Here is a 24,354-nt window from a genome sequence, read left to right on the forward strand (position 1 = left end):
TTAATTTAGAAAGGGCAGCTTTGTAATTAGGTCTTTCATCCATATTTACTACCACTTAAAGTAAATTTGTAGAAGGGATTGCAAATTTCGTGGAAACCAAACTTATAGGAAGGAGAATTTCACTGACTTAATGCCACTTTGCCACAGATCAAAATTCACTTCAGTCCAACTATAAGAACTATTCATCAAGTTATCCAATGAATTGGTTCACAAACTTAAAGTCCAAAATCCATTTAAATTTGAGATTAATATGACTCCGAATTCTGCAATTTAAAGACACAGAAGTCAAGCTCATGCCCCCTATTATTAGGTTTCATATAGTAATTTGTGAGTGAGAATAAAATGTTCATGTTTGTCTGCAGTATTCACTTGGCTCTAACGTTCCTTTTTTCTGATGAGGGCTGATGCCCCTTCTCTGCCTAGAGGAGATCCATAGACTAAAGCATGGCGTAGGTTCTGTCCGTCAGCGAGGCCTTAAACGCTGCTCTCTACAGAAAACATGCAAATGATCCCCCCCCCCCCCCCCCCCGGCCGCCATTGCGTTACCGGCAGAGATGGCGCGAAGCACTTCAGAGTGGCCCTAGCATCATGCAAGATGCCTCAGAAATATGCAGGCTTTAGATCACACTGCTTAAATTGTCTTCCTGGTAGGTTTTGGCTGTTTTTGTTGTGTCTATTGAAAGAAAAAAGAATCCCACTGCCCGACTTGTGTCTCCATTTATCCACTAATCAAGCTGTGAAAACACTTCCGTTCAATGCCCAGATTCCTACTGTCTTTAGTGCCGATCAGTTTAAAAATATCAGACCTTGACCCTCTCATGGTGAAAAGCAGCACTCGATATGCAGTAGGGATCAAATCTGTGTTGTGTCAGGGCCAGACAGAACATGGTAGACAAGCCCAGCATTCAGGCAAATTTAATATAAACAACGCATGGCTTTGCCCGTGTTTCCTACCACAGTATATATTCTGTGCTCTAGAGAGGCCCATAGATATTATTCTCCTCAGGAACAGGTCGGATTTAAGGTGCATACCATCCTGTTTCTCTGCGGCAGAGAAAGGAACCAAGGGACTACACAGCCATCTTCCACGTGGCTCAGTGGCACCCTCTTGTGCATCAGTTTCAACAGAAAACAGACGGAAAGGATACAAAGTAAAATGCCCTAGATCTGGATCTCTGATGAAATTAGTTTGAATAAGAAGAATCAGGAGTGCAGTGTGTGTGGCGACTTTAGGCACCTTCCTAAATCTGAGTTCAAGGTGGGTTACAGTCGGGTGCTTTCCTGCCCCAGAGGGTTTATAATCTAAGCTTGTACCTGAGGCAGTGTAGTATTAAATGTCTTGCCCAAGATCAAAAGGAGCATCAATGGGATTTTAACCCTGGCTTCCCTGGTTTTCATCCCACTGCTCTCACCACTAACCCTACCCCTGGTTCTTAAGTATGTGCCTTTTTTTAGTTGATTTTAGTTAATATTTTTATCCTAGATGGGTTTTGTCTTGTTTTGTTAAATTATATTGTATATGTTTTATATTATGCTGTAGTGACCTCCTGTGGCAGGAAGGGCGGAGAGTGGGCTTTCTCTATAGCTGCTTCCAGGGCTGCTCTTTGGCTGAGATCTAGGAGTAAGACCCCCACCCTCCTCTCCTTGTGTCTCTGAATCACTTCCAGTCCAAAGCGGTGCCTTCTCCCCCCATCCCCTCACCTCTGCCTCTGGATCACTCCCAGTCCAAACCAGCACAAGGAAGGGGGCCTAGGAGATGGGAATCAGCTCTAGCTTCCCAAGTCACAGTACAGATTGCTAAACCAGCCGTCCACACTCCACTTTCTAACCCTGTATGATCCAGTCTCGGGCTGGAAGTGTTCTGACCTGGGATCTCGAATGGTAAATGTGTGCGTTCTTACATTTGTTTAAACATTAAAGGCAAGGGGATGCTTTTCTTTCTTTCTAAGTGTTGGCATTCTCCAGTTAATGTCGCTACATGTCGTCAGAATAAAGGAGCACATCCTAATTACATCAGTGCTGTGGAGCCGGACGAGCTGCCCTTTCATTTGGCGACGTGCAGAGTCACTTACTTAAGGCCCGGCGGATACTGTTTCAGCTGTGAGCAGAAGTAACAGGAATACATTATTTATTTAACGCACACACACACAAAAAAAGGCTGCAGATCAGTTTCTTCTTCTTTTAACTTGAGTGTCGCTGTCTTGGTCCCTTGATGGCTAATTTTGTTCCCCTTTCTTTTCATTTAGGAGACGGGCATGTATCCTGCATACAAAGAAATGGTGGCTGAATACTGCTGGCTGAACAAATGTAAGCAATGGGCAGAAGGAATTTAGAAGCAGTTTGGGATGTGTCCTGGGATTTCTTTGGAAGCTGCTCTGGTTACTGAAGGAGACGGGGGGAATCCCAGGGTTTGTCCCAACGCTCCCAAGATTAAATGGGCAGTGAAGAAAATTCTGAGAGAACTCATTTCCTCTCACACAGTATCAGAGGGGTCCTCAAGTCTAGGAACCCACCAACAGCTTTCTCTTCTCCTGCCCCCTCCCCCACCCCCACCAAGCTCTGGTTTGATTTCCAAGGAGCTGAATTATTGATTGAACCTTGTTTTAAGAGTAAGTGTACGCAAATGGATTGTGAATATTCATGGCGGAGGTCACAAAGACCCAGGCCTGTTTTTATGGGAGGTTCTGAAGAACCAGGTTTGAGAATCCTATTCTAAAGTTATGTAGAGAGAGGGAGAAGACAGGCCGGACAGGTACATCACCTCATAATATCTTCCGACGTTTGAATTTTCCTTCTGGCCTCCCCTCAACCCTTTCGCCCAAAGGTCTCCTTCAGCGTGCTCCAGAGATGCTCATAGTTTGGCCGGCATCCCACAAACATATTCCCTGCAAATCAAAGTCCTCCCTTTATCAGAACATTTTTTTTTTAATTTATCAGAAAAGGCTCAGAAGAAGCCGTAGCAGCAGGAGCTTCCCCATACTGCCCCCCCCCCCCCAACGTGCCTTAACCCTGTCCTAGAAGGGAGCACCTCTTGGGTGGGGGGGGGGGAGGGAAACATTCAGTTTCCCTGCTGAGCCAGCAACCTGTAATGGAAATCAATGGCAGATTGAGATGTGATTCGGAACCAGGCTGAGACCACCAGCTTTATCGCACATGGCCCACCGCACGGATTTCACAGGGTAATAACTTCCGAGGGCTACTGCCCTCAAGCAGATTTGAACCAGAGGTGAAAGACCCGTGCAACCCTCTTCCAGCCGAGTTCTCCGCATCTGTACGGTAGGTTGGCATTCATGAATCTGCGGTCCCGGCTGTTACAGGTGAGATGGTGGCACTGTACTTGTGCATTTCCAGCTTAGTTTTCTTCGGTAGACATTTTGAATATTTTTTTCATACCAAACGTGTAGTCAGACTGGATGGACCATTGGGGTCCTTTTCTGCCCTCATTTCTGTGTTTCTGTGTTTAAACAACTGTTTTCGTTCCCTCTTCAGTGTCAAATGGCCAACTGCAGCAGCTCTCACAAGCGTCTGAGACCAGCTCTTCTCTATCCTCCTATTCTTCCGGAACCCCCTTCAGTTCCATAAATGGATTTCATCAAGCCCTCATCTCCAGCCCAGCCCAGTACGAGGCGGAAATGGTGGACGTTTGCATCTCCACGGAGGACTCTCTCCACGAGCGCGGCCTGGACAGGGCAGAGACGGCCATCCAGACCGACCTGCAGCCGCCACCAGCTGGGCCTTTAGATCCCGATGCAGCTCAGAAGCCAGGGAGATTTCTACCCGAAACCCAGAGAACTGTGCGGCCTACCGTGCTATTAAAGGATACTGCCATTAGGTCGGAGAGCTTTAAGGATAGGCAGCCCTCAAATGGGGAGTTTTCAAGTTTCAGTTCTCTGAAAACTTCGCTGCTGCTCGCCCTCAGCAGACCGAGGAAGCCCATCAAGCGATCTCAGAGCTCTCTCACTGTGTGGGGTAGGTGCCTCCAGTTCCAATTTGCTTTGTTTGAGAAATCGATGGTCTGACAAGCATCTGCACCAGGGCTGTTTTTTGTTTTTACAAGAAGGAAAGGCAGTGGAAGGCCCAGAATCTAGAGCACAAAATCTCAGTGATGCGCCCCCCACTGTACTGGCCCCATTCAGCCCTGGTGCACAACTACGGCAGGGAATCGCATTTCACGTGCACAACACGTGTGTTTTGGCAGATATTTGCCCTTTTCAGTTAGCAGCGGTATATTAAAAGCAGAGGTGTGTTTTACTCAACAAAAGGGGGCTAGGTCAGCTAAGGCATTTGAAACACTCGTGACCATAGGCCAGCACAGCAATCCCCTTTTAATGTTTCTCAGTGCATCCAGTTGGCTGCCTCAGTAACAAGGTGCAGTTTTCCAACAACTAGTGGCCCATATTCAGCAGCGCGGGGAGCAGGTAAGTTAGCCAGTTATGCATTCCGCTGAATATACCCAGATAAAAGTCCAGGTTATCCAAATGACATTATCTGGATCATTTTAGGACTGCTCTCTGGCACGACCAGACGTACCCAGCTAACTTAGGGGGCGTTACTAAAAGCTCTCTCTCACTTGACACCCCTCCCCCCCAGCTGGATAATCCTGAATATCGACGTCCGGATAAATTAACCCCATCTCAGGACACCCCTGCAAGGCCTCCAGATTTACTTGGCTAAAAACATCTCTGGACGGATCAGCAGCGGTCAGTGCAGAAGGGAATACAAATCCTGCGGTTGGTCCAGCTAAGTCCGGACTTAGCCAGGCACACCGCTGAAAATATGGACCTCCTAGTCATAAGTGCAGGATTTGTTGCAGTTTAATTAATTGATGCCCCAGGGCTCAATGATCAGTGCTGCTTGCTTACAGTGCATTCTGGTCACTGTAGCACCACATCTCATATTAAACAGAACACTTCAGGTGCAGTCAGGTGGGAGTAAAATGACCTCATCAGCTGGTCGTTTTTTGGGAGGTTTCCTGAATTTGCAGAAGAAAACTGTAAGTTTTCACACATATCAGCAAGATAATTTTCATATAGTTATTTATTTATGTTTAGACTTAGCAGATAATTTGACCTGTGGATTTTGTATCGGTTCTCAAAGAGAAAGTCTGAGCCAAGAACATAAGAACAGCCCAGCTGGCTCAGACTAGTGGTCTCTGAGGGTTGCCCAGGAGTTATTCATAGCTCCCGACAGACCTAAACCAGAGCTCATCTATGTGTTCCCTGCAGATATGTAAGATGTAGGGAGCATATTTTCCCTTTGAGAACTGCCCTGGGAAAAAAAATCTACCCTCAGAGTTTTGTACTTTTTGTGTGTTAAATAATATGTTCTGTCGCCTCCCCCGACCTAACCCCGACCCTGGAAACTTTGCACAATGCAGCTGTGGAACAACGCGTGTACTTTTAGCTAGGTGGAGGGCAGGCAATTTTCAAAAAGCCCTTTTGCTTGGGTAGATTGGCATTTGCCAGAGTAAATGGCTTTTGAAAATTGCTCTCAAAGAGCCAGGTGTGTTTTACCATTTTTGCTTTCACAGTGAAAGTCTGTACAGCACTGCGCTGTGCCACTCCCAGCAATATCTTTGTACATTTTGAACCCTAGAAAAATAGACCAATCTAAGCCCAATCAGTTTTATTGTTCTCTGTTTGTTTTTTTTTTTGTTTTGGTTTTTTTTTCAGAGCATAAGAAAAAGAGGAAGAAAGAGAAACATTTGACCCCTGGGGGCGAAGCCGCATTACAGCGATCCAAAACCTTTCTGAATTTGTTCTTGAAAGGGGGGCGTGCAGGGAAACAAAACCCAGGAGGGAAGAAGGAGACCGAGAGCCCAGAAGCAAAGCGAAGATCCAAATCCCCCTCGCCGTCTGACACAGAGAAGGGTAACAAAGATCAGTTCATATCCCTTTTGGTCAGAGACCAAAATCGGAAGAATATAGTAATTTAATTTTATTAACAGTAATATTTTTAGACTAAATTTGTCCTAAACGATCAGGTTTGAGAGTTCAAAAGTTTCACGGAGGAGTGCACGGGCGATCCGTCCCCTACCAAGACTGATTCTAGCTGCCGGGCTCCCTTTATCGTAGAATAATTAGTGTATATTTTATTATTAGGAATTTGCCTGGTACCGCAAATAAGGTTGTTATCGCAAAAGCCCAGCAAGAGAGAAAGCTCTGGAGTGTTTTGTGTCCCATGTTATGTAGGAGGTATATCATAAGTTTATGCACTTTCTGCTCATTTTTCTGAGTTTCCGTCCATGGTTACAAGTTAAGCACATTAGCGATGCCCACATCCGGGGATATCCCTTCCAGCGTGCTTCCCGTAGCAACAGCAGAAGCATCGGCCCAGGTCGCGGTCGCTGTCTAGCACCAACTGGGCCGAAGAGCTTTCAGCCAGAAGGTACCGGGAGGGTAGGAAGGTGAGGGACGGGGGTGGAGGGGAGGGAGACCAGTACCATTCTGTCTATTTACCAGAGACGAAGGGGGTTTGGGGAGGGAGGGAGGATGCAGGCTCAGCCCTGCAGGGCCAGTCATTTTGAGTTTAGAGAGGGGGGGGGGAACTTGTAATAGGCCATTAGACCCGCAATCTTTTTTTTGTTTTTTAAGGACCTTTAGACCTGCTCTCAGGCACATCTAAAGCAGACTGAATAACTTATCCAGCTGGCTCGAAGTATCAGAGTTAGCCCGATAAGTTATTCGGCTAACTTAACCTCACCAAGAACGACCCCAACATAACCCTTTATTTGGCTAAATCCGGATAAGCGAGGGGAATATTGAAAACTAGCCATCGGATGGATAACCTGTGAGTAACCTGTCCAAACGGCTTTGACTCTTAGTAGATACTCCCCCTTTTGGTTCTGTTTCAGGATCCATGGCCAACGCAAGGTTCTACAGACAACTGGGTCCCTGCTGGGTTAGAAGCAGTGGTGGCCGTGCGCTGTTTGAAAGCTCCTCACAGAGGCAGGGCCTAAGACTCACAGACTCCATTCATTCCTCCCACCATAGCAAAGAACTGATTTCTGCAGCTCTTGGGCCCCAGGGGCGTCAGACTGCATTTCTTTACGGTTGGAAAGGTGTATTTCATGGAGGACGCACCATTTCCAAAGGTGTTCTTCACAATCAGTGTTTGCTCTATTCCTGCTTCTTTCTCTCTTCCCTCACCCTCACTAAACTTTGTGCCCCCCACCCCCAAGAACTTCTCTCAACCTGTCATCCCTTCTCAAATCTCCATAAACCTTAATTTGTTTCCCCTCCCCCGCCCTTCCCACCCACTCCAATCTCAGTCTCTCCCTCAGCAGCTCATTCATTTTTTTTCAGCAAAATGGGTTGATAGCCCCACCCAGCCTCAACTACATCCCTGAGCCTCAGCAGCACACCCCCCCCCCCCCCCCCCCCCAGCCTCAATTCCCCTGCTTGTGTGTGCAAAGCTCCTTTCAACAACTAGAAGAGAAACAAACCAAGGCTTTGAGCCTCTGGCTGGCAGTGTGGTTGTCTGGTTAATTAGCAAAAAAACAAGTGGTTGGTGAGAGCCTTTAGGAATGCCTTAGCTACTTGATGATAGTATATGTGTCCTTTTGTATGTGCATATGGCGACCCTTTGGGATCACCACTAGATGGCCCTAGTTCCAAACCTTGGACTAGCAGTTAGGACTTAGGGAGTGGAGAGGGGGGGTGTACCGTTTCTGGAACAGCGTCACCCGTGAGGCTGCTGGAGCGGTCAGGCCTGGATGAAAGCAGGCCAAATCATAGATCCGGGTAGCAGCGCAGGTTCTGTTTGAAGTTGGCTGGAGCCTATTACTGTCTTGTGGTTTTGCTTACGCCACGGACCAGGCCTCACGGCCTGCTGCAAACACTGAGTACTAATGCACCCTTATTAGGAGCAAAATCAGCAACATTTTAAAATCGCTCAAAGACATTTCCACATTCCGCCTATCAGAAAGCTGCTCGTGGTGTGCACGCTCCACTGCTCGGCCCAGCAAGAAGGGGGGGTCAAAGGTTAGCTAGGTGGATGCTGGGTCTGTGCTGTGCACAGGAAAAGGGAGTGCAAACTGAATCCCCACTCATTCTCTCTCCCTCCCGGCCCACAGCATGACACACTGACCTAGGAGCAGGGTTTATCAGATTCCGATAACGCAATCGCTGGAAGCAAACGACAAAGTTCTTAGGGACGATGACAGGTTTTTGACCCATTTCTTCTGATTTAAGTCCAACATGGGCTTGGAGAGCAGCACCTGGAACAGGCCCTGAAAATTCAGAGAAAAGTCTCTGGTAGGATAATGGGGGTTTTTTTGTTTATTTTTCACGTCACTTATTTTGGGTCACCCAAAATGCTGCCGAGAGTAGAAGCAGGATTACCCCCAGTAGCCGTGGCACTCACTGCAGGATGGAATGTGTAAAATAAGAGAAGAGAAGCAACCAAACTGCACAGCCGACCTCCTGGCTCGTGCGGAGCACCCCCTGCGCATCATTCAGTGCCTCCGACCCTCCGACCTATCTTGCATCAGACAGACCACAAAATGGTCCCCCGACCGTCCGAGACTGCCGCTGCTATAAATCGGGGAGACTGGGTGCATGCGCTGCTGGGTGGCTTTCGTCCTTGCAGTGCTTAATCCCATGCTTTGTTCTCACTTGTGCCTGGAGGACTGCACCTGCATATTTATTTATTTTTTCCATACCTTGTCCTTTCCATCTCGGCATAGCAGCCCCATGAACCTGGAGTTCAGGAAAAGGTTATCCTAGAAAGCTTGGGTTCAGGTGTCTGTTCTAATATCTGCTTCTCTTGTTTCTTTCAGATAACACTGCCCAGAGATTTACCATCAGGAGCTTAAAAAAGGGTAAAGAGAGCTGCTCCCTTTTTTTTTCTCTCTCTCTCTCTCTCCCCGCCAGGTCCCCCCCAATTAGGGTTGCTCTTTCTCTTCCGATTACATCCCACACGGGGCTTTACTTTTCAGGGGGGTGGGGTGGGATTGATCGAGGAGTTTTTCCCATTCTTGAACCCTCAGATAAATTGGGACTTAACTCGGAGATTTCCACTCAAACAGAGATGCAGCAGCTCCTTAGAAATTCGGTGCAAGAGGCAAGCCAGCCAATATTCATACAACTCGAAAACAGACAATTTACCCAGCTACAGTTAGCCAGCTAAGTCATCCAGGATATTTAGAGGGATGAATGTCCCGCTGAACGTCCACAATTAAAGTTATCTGGCTAATTTTTTGCCAGATAAATTTAAACCTAACCAGCGATGTTTGAAGGTAGCCAGTTAGGTTTAAAATGGTCTGACTGTGTGTGGCCAAATAACCTTGAGCTTAACTGGCTATCTTCAAAAGAATAATATAGCCGATTAAGTGGCCATACAGTTAAACGTCGCATGAGGGCCTGCTGACCAACTCACAGCATTTCAAATCAATGAAAGGGCCAGACCACCCCCGTCTCCTGCTCATCAAAACTCCAAGGGATACCTGCCCTCCTGCCCCAGGCCTCCCAGTGATTTAAAAAAAAAACTTGCATTTGGCTCTTCACTTAAAATGTTTGGAAATCCCTGCTCTAGAGATGCAAAATGATTGTCATCTGCAGCACAGCACCCATTGGTGAAGTAGCTGGGTATTAATCCCCTGTGCTGCATTTGTGATGTGAGGAAACGTCTGATTCATGTGCCATGCTGTTCACAAACATCTCTCTAGAATATTCCTGCCTTTCAGTGTATGCCATCCTGGCTTCCAAGGCTGTAAATGTGTGTATTGTTCATCTTAGAGAAGGAAGTAGCTGGGTATTAATCCCCTGTGCTGCATTTGTGATGTGAGGAAAGGTCTGATTCGTGTGCTGTGCTGTTCACAAACATCTCTCTAGAATATTCCTGCCTTTCAGTGTGTGTCATCCTGGCTTCCAAGGGTGTAAATGTGTGTATCATTCATCTTAGAGAAGGACCGGAGCCGTCCCTTCTTCATCTTTGGCACATACAAGGACGCAAATCGGAATTCCTCGCCGCACAATGGCAGCCCTCAAGCCTCTATGGAGGATAGGCTGGCAGCGATGGAGGAAATGGCCCGCAGGCTTCTGAATGAAGACGAAGTGACAGCCATCCTGCGCCACTGCAGACGGGTAAGTGGCTGCTTGAAACAAATGCATGGAGAGGTCCACGTTCAGCAAGCCAGTCCGCAGGTAAGTTCTTCAGATAAATCTTCAGAGGGATAGCCGTGTTAGTCTGATCTAGCAAAAAATGACAGGAGTTGGGTTGAACCTTATAGACTAAACAGATTATCCAGACATGACCTTTCGAGGACAGAGTCCACTTTGTCAGATGCAGGAAGTGATGTACAGGAGATGTGTAAATTATTAGGGATGTGAATCGGGCTTTGGACGATTGAAAATATCGGATGATATTTTCAAGATCGTCAGAAATCGGGGGCTCCCCCAAAACGATAGGAAAACCCCACAATATTGATCGAGGGGGTTTCTCTTATCGTTTTGGGGGAGGGCGGGAAAAGCGGCACACAAAAATAACCCCTAAACCCACCCCAACCCTTTAAAACTAATCCCTTAGCTTCCCCCACCCTCCTGACCCCCCCCCCCCCAAAAAAAACTTTTTACAGGTACCTGGTGGTCCAGTGGGAGTCCCTGGAGCGATCTCCCGCTCCCGGACCGTCGGCTACCACTAATCAAAATGGCGCCGATGGCCCTTTGCCCTTACCATGTGACAGGGTATCCGTGCCATTGGCCGGACCCTGTCACATGGTAGGAGCACTGGATGGCCGGCGCCATCTTGTGCTCCTACCATGTGACAGGGGCTGACCAATGGCACCAGTAGCCCCTGTGACATAGTAAGGGCAAAGGCTATCGGCGCCATTTTGAATACTGGCAGCCGATGGTCCGAGTGCAGGAGGTCGCTCCCGGACCCCCACTGGACTTTTGGCAAGTCTTGTGGGGGTCAGGAGGGTCCCCCAAGACCTGCCAAAAGCCCCTGGTGGTCCAGCGGGGGTCGGGGAGAGATCTCCTGCACTCGGGCCATCGGCTGCCAGTAATCAAAATAGCGCGGGCCATCCAGTGCCCCTACCATGTGACAGGGTCTGGCCAATGGCACGGATGCCCTGTCACATGGTAAGGGCAAAGGGCCATTGGTGCCATTTTGATTAGTGGCAGCCGACGACCCCGGAGCGGGAGATCGCTCCAGGGACCCCCACTGGACCACCAGGTACCTGTAAAAAGTTTTTTGGGGGGTCAGGAGGGTGGGGGAAGCTAAGGTATTAGTTTTAAAGGGTCGGGGTGGGTTTTTTTGTTTATCGGCTCGGGCGCAGCTGATAAACAAAACTGCGATCGGGCCTGATGAAAAAAAAAACCACATGTGAATCGCAACCGGAATCTGAACCAATTCCGGTTCCTATTCACATCTCTATAAATTATATACAGAAGAAAGAGAAGGTATTGCATTAGGCAGGACTTGGTGAGGAGAGAATGCTAATAGCATTATAGTATAGCCTACTGACACCATTGTGTCAAAAGACAGAATGATCTGATAACAGTTAAGTTCCTAGATAGTTGTAGTGAGTCATGAAGCCATTGTCTCTGTTCAGACCTAGGATGATAGTGTTAAGTTTTTTGATGAGTTCCAATTTAGCAGTTTCACATTGGAATGTACCTTGGAAGTTCTTATGTAGGAGTATGGCAACCTTAAGATCAGATAGAGAATGTCTTGGAAAGTTGAAGTGTTCTATTGGTTTCTGAATGTTACCATTTCTAATGTTAGATTTATGTCTATTTATTATTTTCCTTAGAGATTGACCTGTTTGTCCTATGGAGCCAGCAGAGGGACATTGCTAGTAGACAATGGCATATATTACATTGGAAGAAGAACAGGTGAATGAGCCCCGGATGTTGTACTTGATGATGCTGGGTCCTGTGATGGTGCCGTCTGGGTTAATATGTGAACAGAGTTGGCATCTGGGTTTCTAGCAGGGTCTGGTTCCTGAGTTGGTGTCATCGTACAATTTGTGGTTGCTGATGAGTATCTGTTTGAGGTTGGGCGGCTGCTGGTAAACCAAGATAGATTTGCCACCCACAGCCTGTGAGAGGGTGGTATCATTGTCGAGGATTGGTTGTAGATCCTTGATGATATGAGTCAGTGGTTTCAGCTGGGAGCTATAGGTAACAACCAGAGGTGTTCTGTTATTTTCTTTTTTGGGATGATCCTGTAGTAGAGTGTTCCTGGGTATTTGTCCGGCTTTGTTGATTTGTTTTCTTATCTTGTTGGGTGGATACTGTAATTCCAAAAATGTCCATTGTAATTTCTCCACACGAGTCTCTCTCTGAGGGGTCAGAACAGATGTCACTGTACTATAGGGGTTGGAAGCTGGAAGCATGTAGGTATGCATGGCAGTCAGTAGGCTTTCATTATAATGTGGTTCTTCTGTATCCTTCATGTGTTTGGATAATGGTGTCCAGAAAGTGGACTTGCTGAGATGATTGTTCTAGGCTCCGGTTGATGGTAGGGTGGAGTTTGTGGAATTCTACAACATCTAGGGCTTATTCACCTGCTCTTCTTCCAATGTAATATATGTCTCCAATGACCCTCTGCTGTCTACATAGGACAAACAGATCAATCCCTAAGGAAAATAATAAATGGTCATAAGTCTGACATTAGAAATGGCAACATCCAGAAACCTATAGGAGAACATTTCAACCTTCCAGGACATTCTCTACCTGACCTTAAGGTTGCCATACTCCTACATAAGAACTTCAAAGGAGCACTCCAGTGTGAATTGGAACGCATCAAAAAACGTAACACCATCACCCTAAGTCTTAACAGAGACAATGGCCTCATGACTCACTACAATTATCTATGAACTTAATTGTTATCCAGTCATACTGTCTTTTCACACTTATATCAGTTGTCAGTAGGCCATACTATAATGCTATGAACTTTCTCTCCAAACCATGTTCTGCCTCATTCAGTACCTTTTCTTTGTTTTGTATATATTTTACCCATTTCCTGTACATCACGTCATGCACCTGACAGAGGCCTCTATCCTCGAAAGCTCATGCTTCAGTAAATTGGTTAGTCTATAAGGTGCCCCACCACTCCTGTCCTTTTCTCCAGATAAAGTTATCCAGATAACTTTGCAAATGTGGTAGCCCCGCCCTCTTCCAGTAACTGACCAGCTTAGTGCAGCTACCTGGTACAAGGCTAACCTTCAGCGGACCTCCCACCCTCCAGTCCTTATCTCAAAATAAAGAACTCGCTAATGGATGGACCCAGATAAGGGGGCACTTAAGTTGCAGCAGGAGAGTTTCCTGAAGTGAAGCTTCCCCACACCTTGTCCCTTATAGCAATGTCAGTAATCTCAGGTTTTCCAGGATGGCCTGCCTCAACTCCACCCGATCTCTCTACTATAACTTTGTGTCTTTGGAAGTTCTGCCCCACCCTCAGTCACAGTATTGTTGCCCCTTCAGTGTGGTCAGATTTCTTGTTAGGAAGGAAAACAGCACTAAAGATGGAATAAACATCCCTAGGGATACTTACTATAGGTCACCACTCATTAGGACACAATGAATTTTATGCCAAGCTTTATATAGGAAAACAGTTTATTGCTTCTTAACATAAGCATGGGAACCCAGCTCTGTGTTTGTATAATAAAAAAAACTCCAAAAAACCAAAAGAATTAAAACCCCAACATGATTGTATCTCACCCAAAATTGAACCAGGAATGTCTCTGATGGGAATTTTCTCCAATGGCTAGTTGAAGGCTCCTCAGCACAATTTGGCAGGACCTCTCTCTCTCCCTCTCTTTCTTTTGGACACTCTGCTCTTCGCTCAGGAAGCGTTGCGATCTTCTTTTCTGTTGCAGCTCAGCTACTAGTGCAAATTCAGCCCCAGTTGAAGAGACTCCCTTCTCTTTCTGCCTCAATGCTCGTGGTTTTGCTTATTTCACATCAGAGCAATTTTGTTAAGTGACGTTATTAGGTGATGCTGGCCACAACATTGGCTGTTGCTGTCCAGCTAGGCAATGGCCTGTAGGCTTCTGAAGAGATTTTCTAGAAGGTGCTTCCTGGCAAAACCTAAACCAGGATTTTATTGCTTGTTTCTAAATGATCACAAATGCCCAGGTGGCTCACTTTTTAGTTTACTGTGAAGGTTACAGTTTCTCATTGCCTAATAAAGTCTTCCCGTTGATTGGCTGCTGGCTAAGTATTGACTTCCTGACCTTTTGATATTTCCATGCTTCAGTGTGCTCCTGCTTCCCATCCCTTCCCTACATCTTGCCTTAGTTGCAAGAACTCATCTCCTTTCTGCACAAAAGACAGGAAACCTTTGTGGTTATGTATCTTAAAGAAGTAGTAAACAAAAAAACAACTGACTTTTCAATCCTAGCTCTGCCTCTATAGCACTATAAAAAAAAACCAAAAAAAAAACTGATCACTTAGGACTTCCGATAACATTTTTAGGACAGTAATTTGTATGGACTGACTTGTTTGTATAAATGTAGCCAGATAGCGCACAGTATAAATTTACATGGCCATTTTCCCCACCTCGGCCATGCCTCCAGCTCCATTTTTTTTTTTTTTTTTGGCAGAGTAACTTCCTCTGCACAAAGGAGGGGAATTTGTAAAGGGGAGGATTTATGCAGGTAAAAACAGATTTTAGCTGCATAAATCACCTTTAAAAAATATTCCCCCTTTCTCACAGTCACTTTGTCCAGATAACAATATCTGCACATTCAGCAGAAAACGTATCCAGGTAAAATCCACTGAATGTAAAGTTAACCGGATAGCTTTATCTGGGCAACGTAGCTGCTGGCCGGCTTACTGAATGTGGCCCCCTCAGTCTCTGTAATCTGTTATACCAGCTGCTTATGGGAGTGCCTGTCCAAGATGAGTTCCCAGAAGGGTCACCCAAAAAACTACTTCTCAGTTGGGCTTTTGCATTAAAAACTCTCTTTAATAGCTATCGCTGATAAACATTTCATCGCTGACAATATCGTAGATACTTTCATTCTCCTTGCAGTTAAAGCAAAGAAAATAATTGAATCCCCTATATGCTTTTATTTTTATTCTATTCTGATTTCGTTTTAAAAGTTTCTGAAAGCTTAGTCCTTGAAATTGCATGAACATAAGTCCGGGAGTTGCTCTCCTGGTCTGTATGAACCCCACGCAAAGGATGAGTTTACAATGAACAGCCGATGCGTGGACTTAGGTCAGGGGGGGTTTTGACAGAAGGCCACATGGTGCTGCAGTCCAATAGAGGCCGGTTCTGATCGAGCTGGAAGGCCCAAAGGAGCAGGTGGAGACAGCCAGGCCAAAAACAAAAGGCCAATATATTGGGACTAAAAAAAAAAAGTCTTGGAATGACAACAAACGAGGAAGTAAAAGAAAGAGGGCAAGGTGATGTCTTGGAGAAATCTACTTCTTTTAAAACATGTTTTTGTTTTCTTCTCTTTCTTATTATTAAACGATTAGCGCCTCCTAATTATCGGCCAAGTCATCCACCTTCTCTGGCACCTTTATACTTTACCAGAATTGGCAGAAAAACGCATCCATGGATTTATCTTGGGATCCTTTCAAAGGGCCTGAATTTCAGAGAGACACGGAGGTTGCGCATAAAATCGGCGCATGCCAGCAGCGCGTACACGCATAAATGCTATTTTGGATACATCATGAGGGCGCGCACGTACTTGCTGTGTCCCGCATAAATTAGCAGGCTTAAAAGGGGGATGGTTTAGGGGCAGTGCTCGGAAGCGCAAGCTATTTTTGTAGCGGCATGCACGCATACAGTACCGAAGTTGTCCGTATGCTTTTGCATGGCCAATTAAGTTGTGGAAGTGAAATTACACTTGTCTTTTGTATGTGTTTTTTTGGTTGCAAGGTCTGGGTTAAGTAGTAGTGGGGGGGGAGGGGAGAAGGGAATGAAAGCGAAGTCCTGGAGGGGCTGAGTGGAACTGGTGGAGGAGTCAGCGTACCTGTGACTGCAAGTACACACCCCAGGAAAGTGTTTTCAGAAGCAGCATAGGTGTCCGCTTTCTAAAATACCCGTTCCCTCCAGGGGTGCAGTTTTCACCCCAGGAGATCTAGCCAGGTAATTGCTTGGCTATCTGGCTAGATCTCTTGGAAAATTATCCTTTTGGGGGGGGGGGAATTGTCAAACTCTCCGCATCGGGACAACGTACGGGGTTAGTTTTTTAACCCACGGATTTTGCACCAATTTCCAAAGCGGAAGTAAGTGCAGATTTTTCATTTTGAAACTCGCCGGACGTTTGCATCTGCTTTTTCTGCGGGCACTTTTTACAGAGGTTGGCAAAGGCTAATCCGGGTGTGCAGGGCTTAGTTTGCAAAACAGAAAGGAAGTGGCACTGTGGCGGGGCCAGGGCCAGGGCCAGGTGTGAACGCTCTCTCTCTCACTCACATACTTACGCACACACGTGCATACGCACGCCCGAATCAAAGCCATGTGACTGCGCTGCTTCCTCTGTGAACCGGGGGGGGGGGGGGCCATAAGTGATCCATGCAGCTACTGGGTCTGGTTCTGGTTCCTCAGGGGAGCCAGAACTGATGTACACTGCCCCACTTTCTCAGGTCCCAGAGTAAAGGGTAGCAGAACGCCGTTCTGGGTTGCTTTGCCAGAAATTAAACCCTCGGTAATGAACACAAAAAGGAGATGAATTAGCTTAAGGCTGAAAGTTGGGAGCAGCAGTGCCATTCATCAAGATCAGGGTTGAAGCCTTAACGATTAGCATTGCTGTTCACAACTTTCAAACTTGTGCTAATTCAAAACTTTTTTTGCTTCTGTTCTTTGCTCTACAGTGCCTGCTCCAGTATCACCCCTTCCTTTCTGTTCCCTGCAGGCCAGCAAAAGTGTGTGGTGGGGGGGGGGGGGTGAGGAAGGAGATCAAGAGAGGAGGGGCTGGATTAGAGAACAGACAGGCCGATACCCCGCGATTGGATGCGCGTTTTTGACGCGCTAACTTTACCCCTTATTCAGTAAGGGGTAATAGCGCGTCGAAAACACGCGTCCAAACCCCCCCCCCCCCCCCCCCCCCCCCCCCCCCCCCCCCCGAATCTAATAGCACCCGCAACATGCAAATGCATGTTGATGGCCCTATTAGGTATTCCTGCGCAATTCAGTAAGTAAAATGTGCAGCCAAGCCACACATTTTACTTTCAGAAATTAGCGCCTACCCAAAGGTAGGTGTTAATTTCTCCGGGCACCAGGAAAGTGCACAGAAAAGCAGTAAAAACTGCTTTTCTGTGCACCTTCTGACTTAATATCATGGCGATATTAAGTCGGAAGTCCCGAAAGTTAAAAAAAAAAGAAAAAAAAATTTGAAATAGGTCCATGGCTCGAGGGTTGAAAACCGGCTGCTCAATTTTGCCGGCGTCCGGTTTCTGAACCCGCGGCTGTCAGTGGGCACGAGAACAGACACCGGCAAAATTGAGCGTCGGCTGTCAAACCCGCTGACAGCCACCACTCCGGTCCGAAAAGAGGCGCTAGGGACGCGCTAGTGTCCCTAGCGCCTCTTTTTACCGACGGCCCTATTTTAAATAAATTAAATTACTGTATCGCGCGCAGAGGAGAGTGTCTGTGCACGCGCTGGGAGAGCGGGTGCTCGCCCGCTCTCCTGCGAGTTTTACTGTATCGGCCCGAGAGTGCATGTTCTCTTTTCTGTGTGCTTCAGGCTCACCCCCTCTTCCTCTCTTCCCTGCAGGCTGCCCAGAGGGGAGGGGCTGGAGCAGAACTCCCCCTGCTGCTCTGCCTCTTAAGCCTGAAAAGAAGTGCGTCCCACCACGTTCCCCCCCCCCCCCCCACAAATTAAGCCCTGCGTGTATGCTGTTTTCCTCCCCTCTCCTCTTAGCCAACTTAACCATCATAAGTCTCCGTTTCACCATGTAAAGGGTTTGGAAAATCGTCCTCTTTGAGGGCAAATTTCCAAAGGGATTCTCCACAGGTTAAACGGGTGTTTGCCCTTGGAGATTGCCCTTGAAATTTGCCATCAACCCTCCATGGAGAACACGACCCCTCGCCGTACACAGTGTGAGTAGATTTTCCCCGCAGGGAAAGGAGGTGGAGCTGGGAGACGGCGGCGGCGGGCCTGACCAGGCAGCGGGGTTTCATTTTCATAGCCCCTCCCGCCTTCTGCAAGTTTATCCTCCCTGTATTTTGCTTCTGCGAAGCATGCGGGGTAAAAAGATCCCCGTTGCCCATGAACACTGCGTGTCCGCGGGCCTGCAGTCTCCCTGCGGGGTGTGAAAATATCTCCCTTTGTGTAATACTTTGGGAGCTCATCCTGTACAAATTGTTGTGCCAATAAAGTTTCTCGAGTCTGAAAGAAGTGAAGAAGCTTCAGGCCCCTGTGAAACTTAACTGGGAAAAGTACAAGAAAAATGCTCCAGGATTTGAAAAGAGAAAAAAAAAAAATGGAAAGGAAAGCAGTGCCGAAGGCTTCTACTGGGGTGAACAAAGACCATTAACTAACTTGTTGGTGATATCTCACGGAGGACAATATTCAGCAGCCCACGCAGGGCTAGATTCCACGTGTACAAGGTACAGATCTTAGCACGAATTTTCAGACTGGACTTATATGTATAAGTCCGCTTTGCACATTTAGTGGGGTGTCTGCGGACCCCAGCGCCGCACGGATACACACGTTTACAGCTGCTCAAAAGCGGGTCCAAATGTGTGGGAGGAGATTTACGTGCATGCTTTGGAAAATCCAAGTACATGCAGAAATAAGTTCCCTGACTCTGGCCCCGGAACGCCTCATCTAGTGCACGTGCAAATACGCTCCAAATCATGTCTGCGCGTTACCCGAACCCCCTTCCACCCCTGGGATAGTTTTCAAAAGCCGCTTTCCACGCATAAAGCTGTGTTAATTGAAGATCATTTCATAGCTGTGCACGTAGGGTTAAAGTCTGCGAGTGTTAAATATTTGCAGACTGCAGCCCTAATTTGGGTGTGAATGTGCACGTGTGCATTTAGAGGTGCGCTTCTACAAATCCAAAATACAGGCATCGATGATGTCCCCGCCCCCAACTCCACCCTTCCCCCGCTCCCTGCGGAATGCTTCTCTTTTTGTGTGTGTAAAAATATGCGCGTGAGTTGCTCACGTAATTTTACCCGCGCACCTCATCCCCTGAGGCAATTTTCAAAAGCCCATTTACACGCGGAAATCCTTTTGAAAATCAAGCCTTGTACGCATAAATCAGGCCCTAGGAGTCTGTCTGTGCTTTAATGCCCTCTCGAGTCTAGAACGTTGGTTCCTGAACGTGTCCCTAAGGACCCTCATCCGGTCAGCTGCAGTGAATATTCATGAGAGAGATTTGCATGCACTTGTCTCCATTGAGGGTTCCTGAGGATAGGGTTGGGAACTGCTGGTCTAGAAGGTAAACATTTTAGTTCAACACTAGGTGGTAGTATAGCATTGTATACGGCGGTAATAATGAATTTTATTTAATTCTTATTATACGAGAGACCACCAGTATCGTCGGATTACAATTATCAGAATCGAATTTCATTGAAGCAAGTTTTGACCGAAACTGTTTGGCCCCTCTGAGGGTCAGTAATACAACAGATACTCATACACTTCTCTCTTATTTTGGATCATGAAAGTAAATGATAGACTCGCCTTGCAGTATAAAGATTAGAATATAGCAAATAAACTTTTTCCTCTGTAAAAGGTGGTCCTCATTTAAATTCACTCTGATTGAGAACAGCTTTCTACTTGAGTTTCAAATTATGCAAGTATATTAACTGTGTCCCTTTTCCTTGGCAAATGCATTCACGCTGCTACCTTCCCTGGGACCCAGCTGAAAACAAGGATTTCGATTTTTTAATATGGCTCGCCCGGTCAACAAATGTACATAAATAATCAGAAGGAAGACTGCATACACACAAGATCAGCAGGCTGACCCGCAGATTTTGACCCTGCTCGCTGTGTGCTGGCACAAGCACCACAGGGCACTCAGCAGCCACCCAGTGCTCACCTTAACTAAGAGAAACAAATAGGAGGAAGGAGGTGGGAAAACAGAAGACAAATGCAGTGCACAGGAGTTCAGAATCCCTTCCCATTTCTCTGGCAGCGCACACAAAATTCACGCACATGACTGTGTTGCTGGGCCATGCGGGTGCTCCCTGCTGCCATGAGGGGAGATCAGGCTTCGGTTTCTGGGCTTGGCTTCCGCTGCTTAGGTGGGTGGGACTGGGAATGCCGGGGAGACCAGAGTTCACAGCCTTTATATCACAGCACTTTTTGCTCACAGGCTTTGTACTAATTTTCAAAGAGGAAATGCGCACTTCACTTTTCCTTCAGAAATTGTCCCAGATAAACTATCCACACACCTGCTGAGTTGTGCGGGTAGTTTTTCCAAGAAAAATTAACGAGCATACTTTTTTTTTTAATATTCAAAAATATATGCGGAAGTGCAAACCCTGCCCCCAGGAAAACCCTCTTCTCACTGGGGGGGAAAGTTACGTGTGTAGTAAGTTTACCCTCAGGTGCAGGCTGTGGCTGGGACTTGACGAGTTGAAGTCCCTAAGGGCATAGGCTGATTGAGGCTCTGGGCCTAGGCATGGATCAGGGGGCAATCAGACAGCTTTTCCACAGGCAAGGCCTCAGATCGCTGTTTGGACCAGCAAGGGTATGTCAAATGGGGTCTCCTTATACACTGCTGCCAATCAGGGTATACACTCAAGGCTGGTCCAATCAGAATCTTCCAGAGGTGTGGACCGGCTCTGGCAGGTAGATTAGGTAATTACTACCAAGGTGTTCTGAAATCAGCTGGCCCTGTGGCTAATCCTGAGGGTCTGTGCCCCAAACTCTGAGGTTCACTGGTTCAAGACTTGCTATTCCTTACAGAATACTCTCCCTCCGAATGACCTCTCCTGAGGCCTGAGTTATAGATTTGTTTAAATGTTCTCTGCAGAAATGGGCTAAGAGTCTGATAAACACATACGTGCTCTGCTAATTCTCAACTGCCTTTCTTTGAACCGTAGCCCTTCCAGGCAATGGGATAGTGCAGACATTGGGGAGGAGGCATTAGCTTCCTGAAAAAGAAGTTTGGCTTTATGACTGGGTGGACAGGGAGTTGGACCTTGAAGGTTGGTAAAGAGACCCATGTATTTTTTCATTCAACTTGGCCACAGACCTCCCGCTTTTCATATTACGAGCGGCAACCGAGACTTTGTCTCCAGCAGCAAACTTTGTGGCTCGTCTGTGAACCTTTTCTAGATTTCTTTGGCCTTTTCTAGTTCCCCACACATTTGGGTAGGCAGATCGCCTAAGGCATTTACCCAGTCAGCTGTTGCAGGAACCAGGATTGACTGACCGGTTTCTCTTGAATGGAAATGTGGACAGAAACCTTAGCTGGCGAAAAACGGTGAGGTCTTAATCGATGAGGGCTCAGAGATACTGTACAAACTCTGCCATAGGGAATGTTTGCAACCAGTAGGTTTGCTGGTGATTGCAAAAGCAACATATATTATTCCAGGGTTTGGTTTAGGAGCTCCATTTGATCATTAGACTACAAGTGGTAAGCCGATGACTAATGGAGTAGGATGCCTAGGTGATCTCCCTTCAAAACTTAGCCTCAAACTGCAAACCTTGGTTTGAGACAATATGGGATAGCAACCCATATAGCCAAATTACTTCCTTAACCAGGAGTTCCACTGTCTTTTGGGAGGAAGAAAGACCAGTGACAGGTACCAAGTGAGCCATTTTCAAGAATGAGACCATAACTAAGATTGTGGACTTACCTTGAGATACTGGGAGGTCAGTAAAAAAGTTCAGTGAAATCCATTGCCCCGGTATCTCTGGCAATGGCAAGGGGTTCCACAAACCATGGGGACTTTGGCTCAATATTTTGTTGTGAACACATACTCTGCGATGTCTGTGCTCTAACTTAGCTACCAAAGATCTCAGCTGATCAGTTTTTTGGTTTTAGAGAATCTCGGGTGACTTGCCAGAAGAGAGTTATGGCACATACAGAAGGTTCCCAGGTGGGCAAGTCCTTATGGCACATATAGCTTCTGCCCTCTATAAAGATTCCCTTCTCCCTGGCTCCACTTGCCCTCAACAACTGCTCCCATTATTTGTCGGCATTGAGTCTAGACAAATTCATCTTTGGGCAGCTCCATTCTGACTAATTCCTTGATATCTGGGTGTGATGCCTAAAATTAAATTCTCTGGACGCAAAAAGGGTAGACTCTGATGATGCTTGCAAGACCTGCTCCCCCCTTTGTGACAGAGCATCCACTTTACTTTTCTGTGGGCCAGGTCAGATTTAGACAAGAGTGACCAGCAGGCCTGCCAGGAGTTCATATTCCACATAGTTCTCAGATATTCCAGTTTCTCATGGTCGGTGTACACTTGTCCTCAATGCTCTGCTTCTTCCAGGAAGTGTTGCCATTCCTCAAAAGCTGTTTAGATTGCTAATAATTCCTTATCATAGATGTGATAGTTCCACTTGGCGGGTGCTAGCTTTTTCAGAAAAATAGGCACAGGGTGGAGGGGTTTCCCAGGCCCCTTCCTTTGGGACAGGATAGCCGTGATTGCCCCTCTCGATGCATCGGTCTCTACTGGAAAGGGTAGCTTAGGCTCCAGATACACCAAAACTGGGAATAAATTGATTGCCTTCTTAAAGCTGGCAAAGGTGAATTGTTGTTCCGAGGCCCAGCTGAAGGGGGTGTTTTTCTTCAACACTTTCTCAGTGGGGCTGCTATCTTGGAAAATCCTTGCATAAACAGCCAGTTAAAGTTGACAAATCTCAAAAAACCTAGTGTATCCTTGATATTCTTTGGGGCAGACCAGTCTTTGAGAGATCAATATGTAAACTCTTCTGAGAAATTATATACCCTAAGAACTAAATGGTCCGCCTATCAAACTCACATTTTTCAAGTTTGGCATATAGTCTCTGGCTCAGGCAATCCAAGACTTGACGTATATGCTGATCATACTGGGCCAGGTCTTCTGAAAAAATAAGGGATATTGTCCAAATATATGACCACACTCTGGTCAAACATGTCCCAAAACACCTCATTTACCAAGATTTGGAACGTTGCGGGTACATTGCACAATCCAAAAGGCAGTACTAAAAATTTAGAATGGCCGAAAGGCTGTTTTACACTCATCACCTGCACAAATTCAGATGAGATTACAGGCCCCCAAAGATCCAGTTTGGTGAAGACCCAACCTGCAGAAATTGATCAAAGTAAATGGATAATGATTCTGGATTGCTACTGCACTCAATGCTCAATAATCACTAGCTGGCGATAAGACCCATCCTATTTTGGCACAAAAAAGGGGGGCAACTGCTGGTGCAGTTGAATGCCTAATAAACACGTTTTTGTTTTTTTTTGTTTGTTTTTTCAGATTGACTTATAAGTACGCCCATAGAGTTCAGATTTAGATAGGGAGTAAATCTGCCTGAATGGAATTTCAGCCTCAGGCTAGAGGTCAGTTGGGCAGTGAATACAGCCTGTGTGGTGGTAAAACATCGGCTGTCACTTTGTCGAATACATCCTGATATTCCTAATATTCCCTAATACATCCTAATATTCCTAATACATCCTGATATTCCCAGGTTAAAGCACCATTAAGCTTTAACCCGTACGCCCTATGGCATCACTTCATATTTATTTCCTACCTTATCTTCTTTCCAGCTTGTTTCAAGCTTCCAAGTTCTCTTCCCTGTTGATTGTAACTTTTGACTCATTCCTACATACTGTTTATCTTTCGTTTACTTGAATAGTTACCCCAGTTTTTTATTCTTGTTAATTGTAAACCGATCCGATATGGTTATTTACTATGAAGGTCGGTATATAAAACTGTTAAATAAATAAATAAATAATACTTCTCAGGCAAGAGATCCTATTCCTTGTTAACCATAGCACATCCTTGATTCTCCAATGGACATTCTTCAGTCTCTGCCTCCTGGAGTCTAGTGTTAGGCATACAGTTTTTCAGATAATACTTTGAGGAAAAGGCAAACTGTTGGGTTTTCCACATTAGGGGTTCTTGCTAGTCCAACCAAGGTAGCCCCAAAATATCAGGGAAGTGCAAAGCTTAAATAAGATCAAACCAGACGACTTCTTGATAGCCATGAACCATGGTCATGATTAGGGTTCTTGTCTCAGAAACCACTGGGCCTGATGCCAGGGGGAGCCATCGGTTGTCTTGACTACAACTCCTGCCGCCTTGCTAGCATATGGGAACCTGAGCAAAGGCAAGGTCTATAAAACAGACAGAGGCACCAGAATCCATCATAGTTGTTATGGATAATTCAGCATTCCCCCATGAAAGCCGCATCATAGTTTTGTAAGCTGAGAAGACTGAGGTACCTGAGCAATGCTCACAGTAAAAGAGGTATTAGTATCTCAACCCCTTCCCTC

General features: G+C 46.4%; 1 protein-coding gene across 1 annotated transcript in view; it reads left to right on the forward strand.

The window, feature by feature from the left end:
- The window catches only part of PDZD7 (PDZ domain containing 7), a 149,229-nt gene that overhangs the window by 50,448 nt on the left and 74,427 nt on the right, over window positions 1-24,354 (forward strand). Inside the window, exons 7-11 of the mRNA XM_029610248.1 lie at window positions 2,247-2,307; window positions 3,490-3,969; window positions 5,673-5,870; window positions 8,780-8,821; window positions 9,904-10,085. Of these exons, the coding sequence (XP_029466108.1) occupies window positions 2,247-2,307; window positions 3,490-3,969; window positions 5,673-5,870; window positions 8,780-8,821; window positions 9,904-10,085 (963 nt within the window). The remainder of the gene's footprint in view (window positions 1-2,246; window positions 2,308-3,489; window positions 3,970-5,672; window positions 5,871-8,779; window positions 8,822-9,903; window positions 10,086-24,354) is intronic.

The sequence above is a fragment of the Rhinatrema bivittatum genome, chromosome 7 (genome assembly GCF_901001135.1).
Source record: "Rhinatrema bivittatum chromosome 7, aRhiBiv1.1, whole genome shotgun sequence".
NCBI lineage: Eukaryota > Metazoa > Chordata > Amphibia > Gymnophiona > Rhinatrematidae > Rhinatrema > Rhinatrema bivittatum.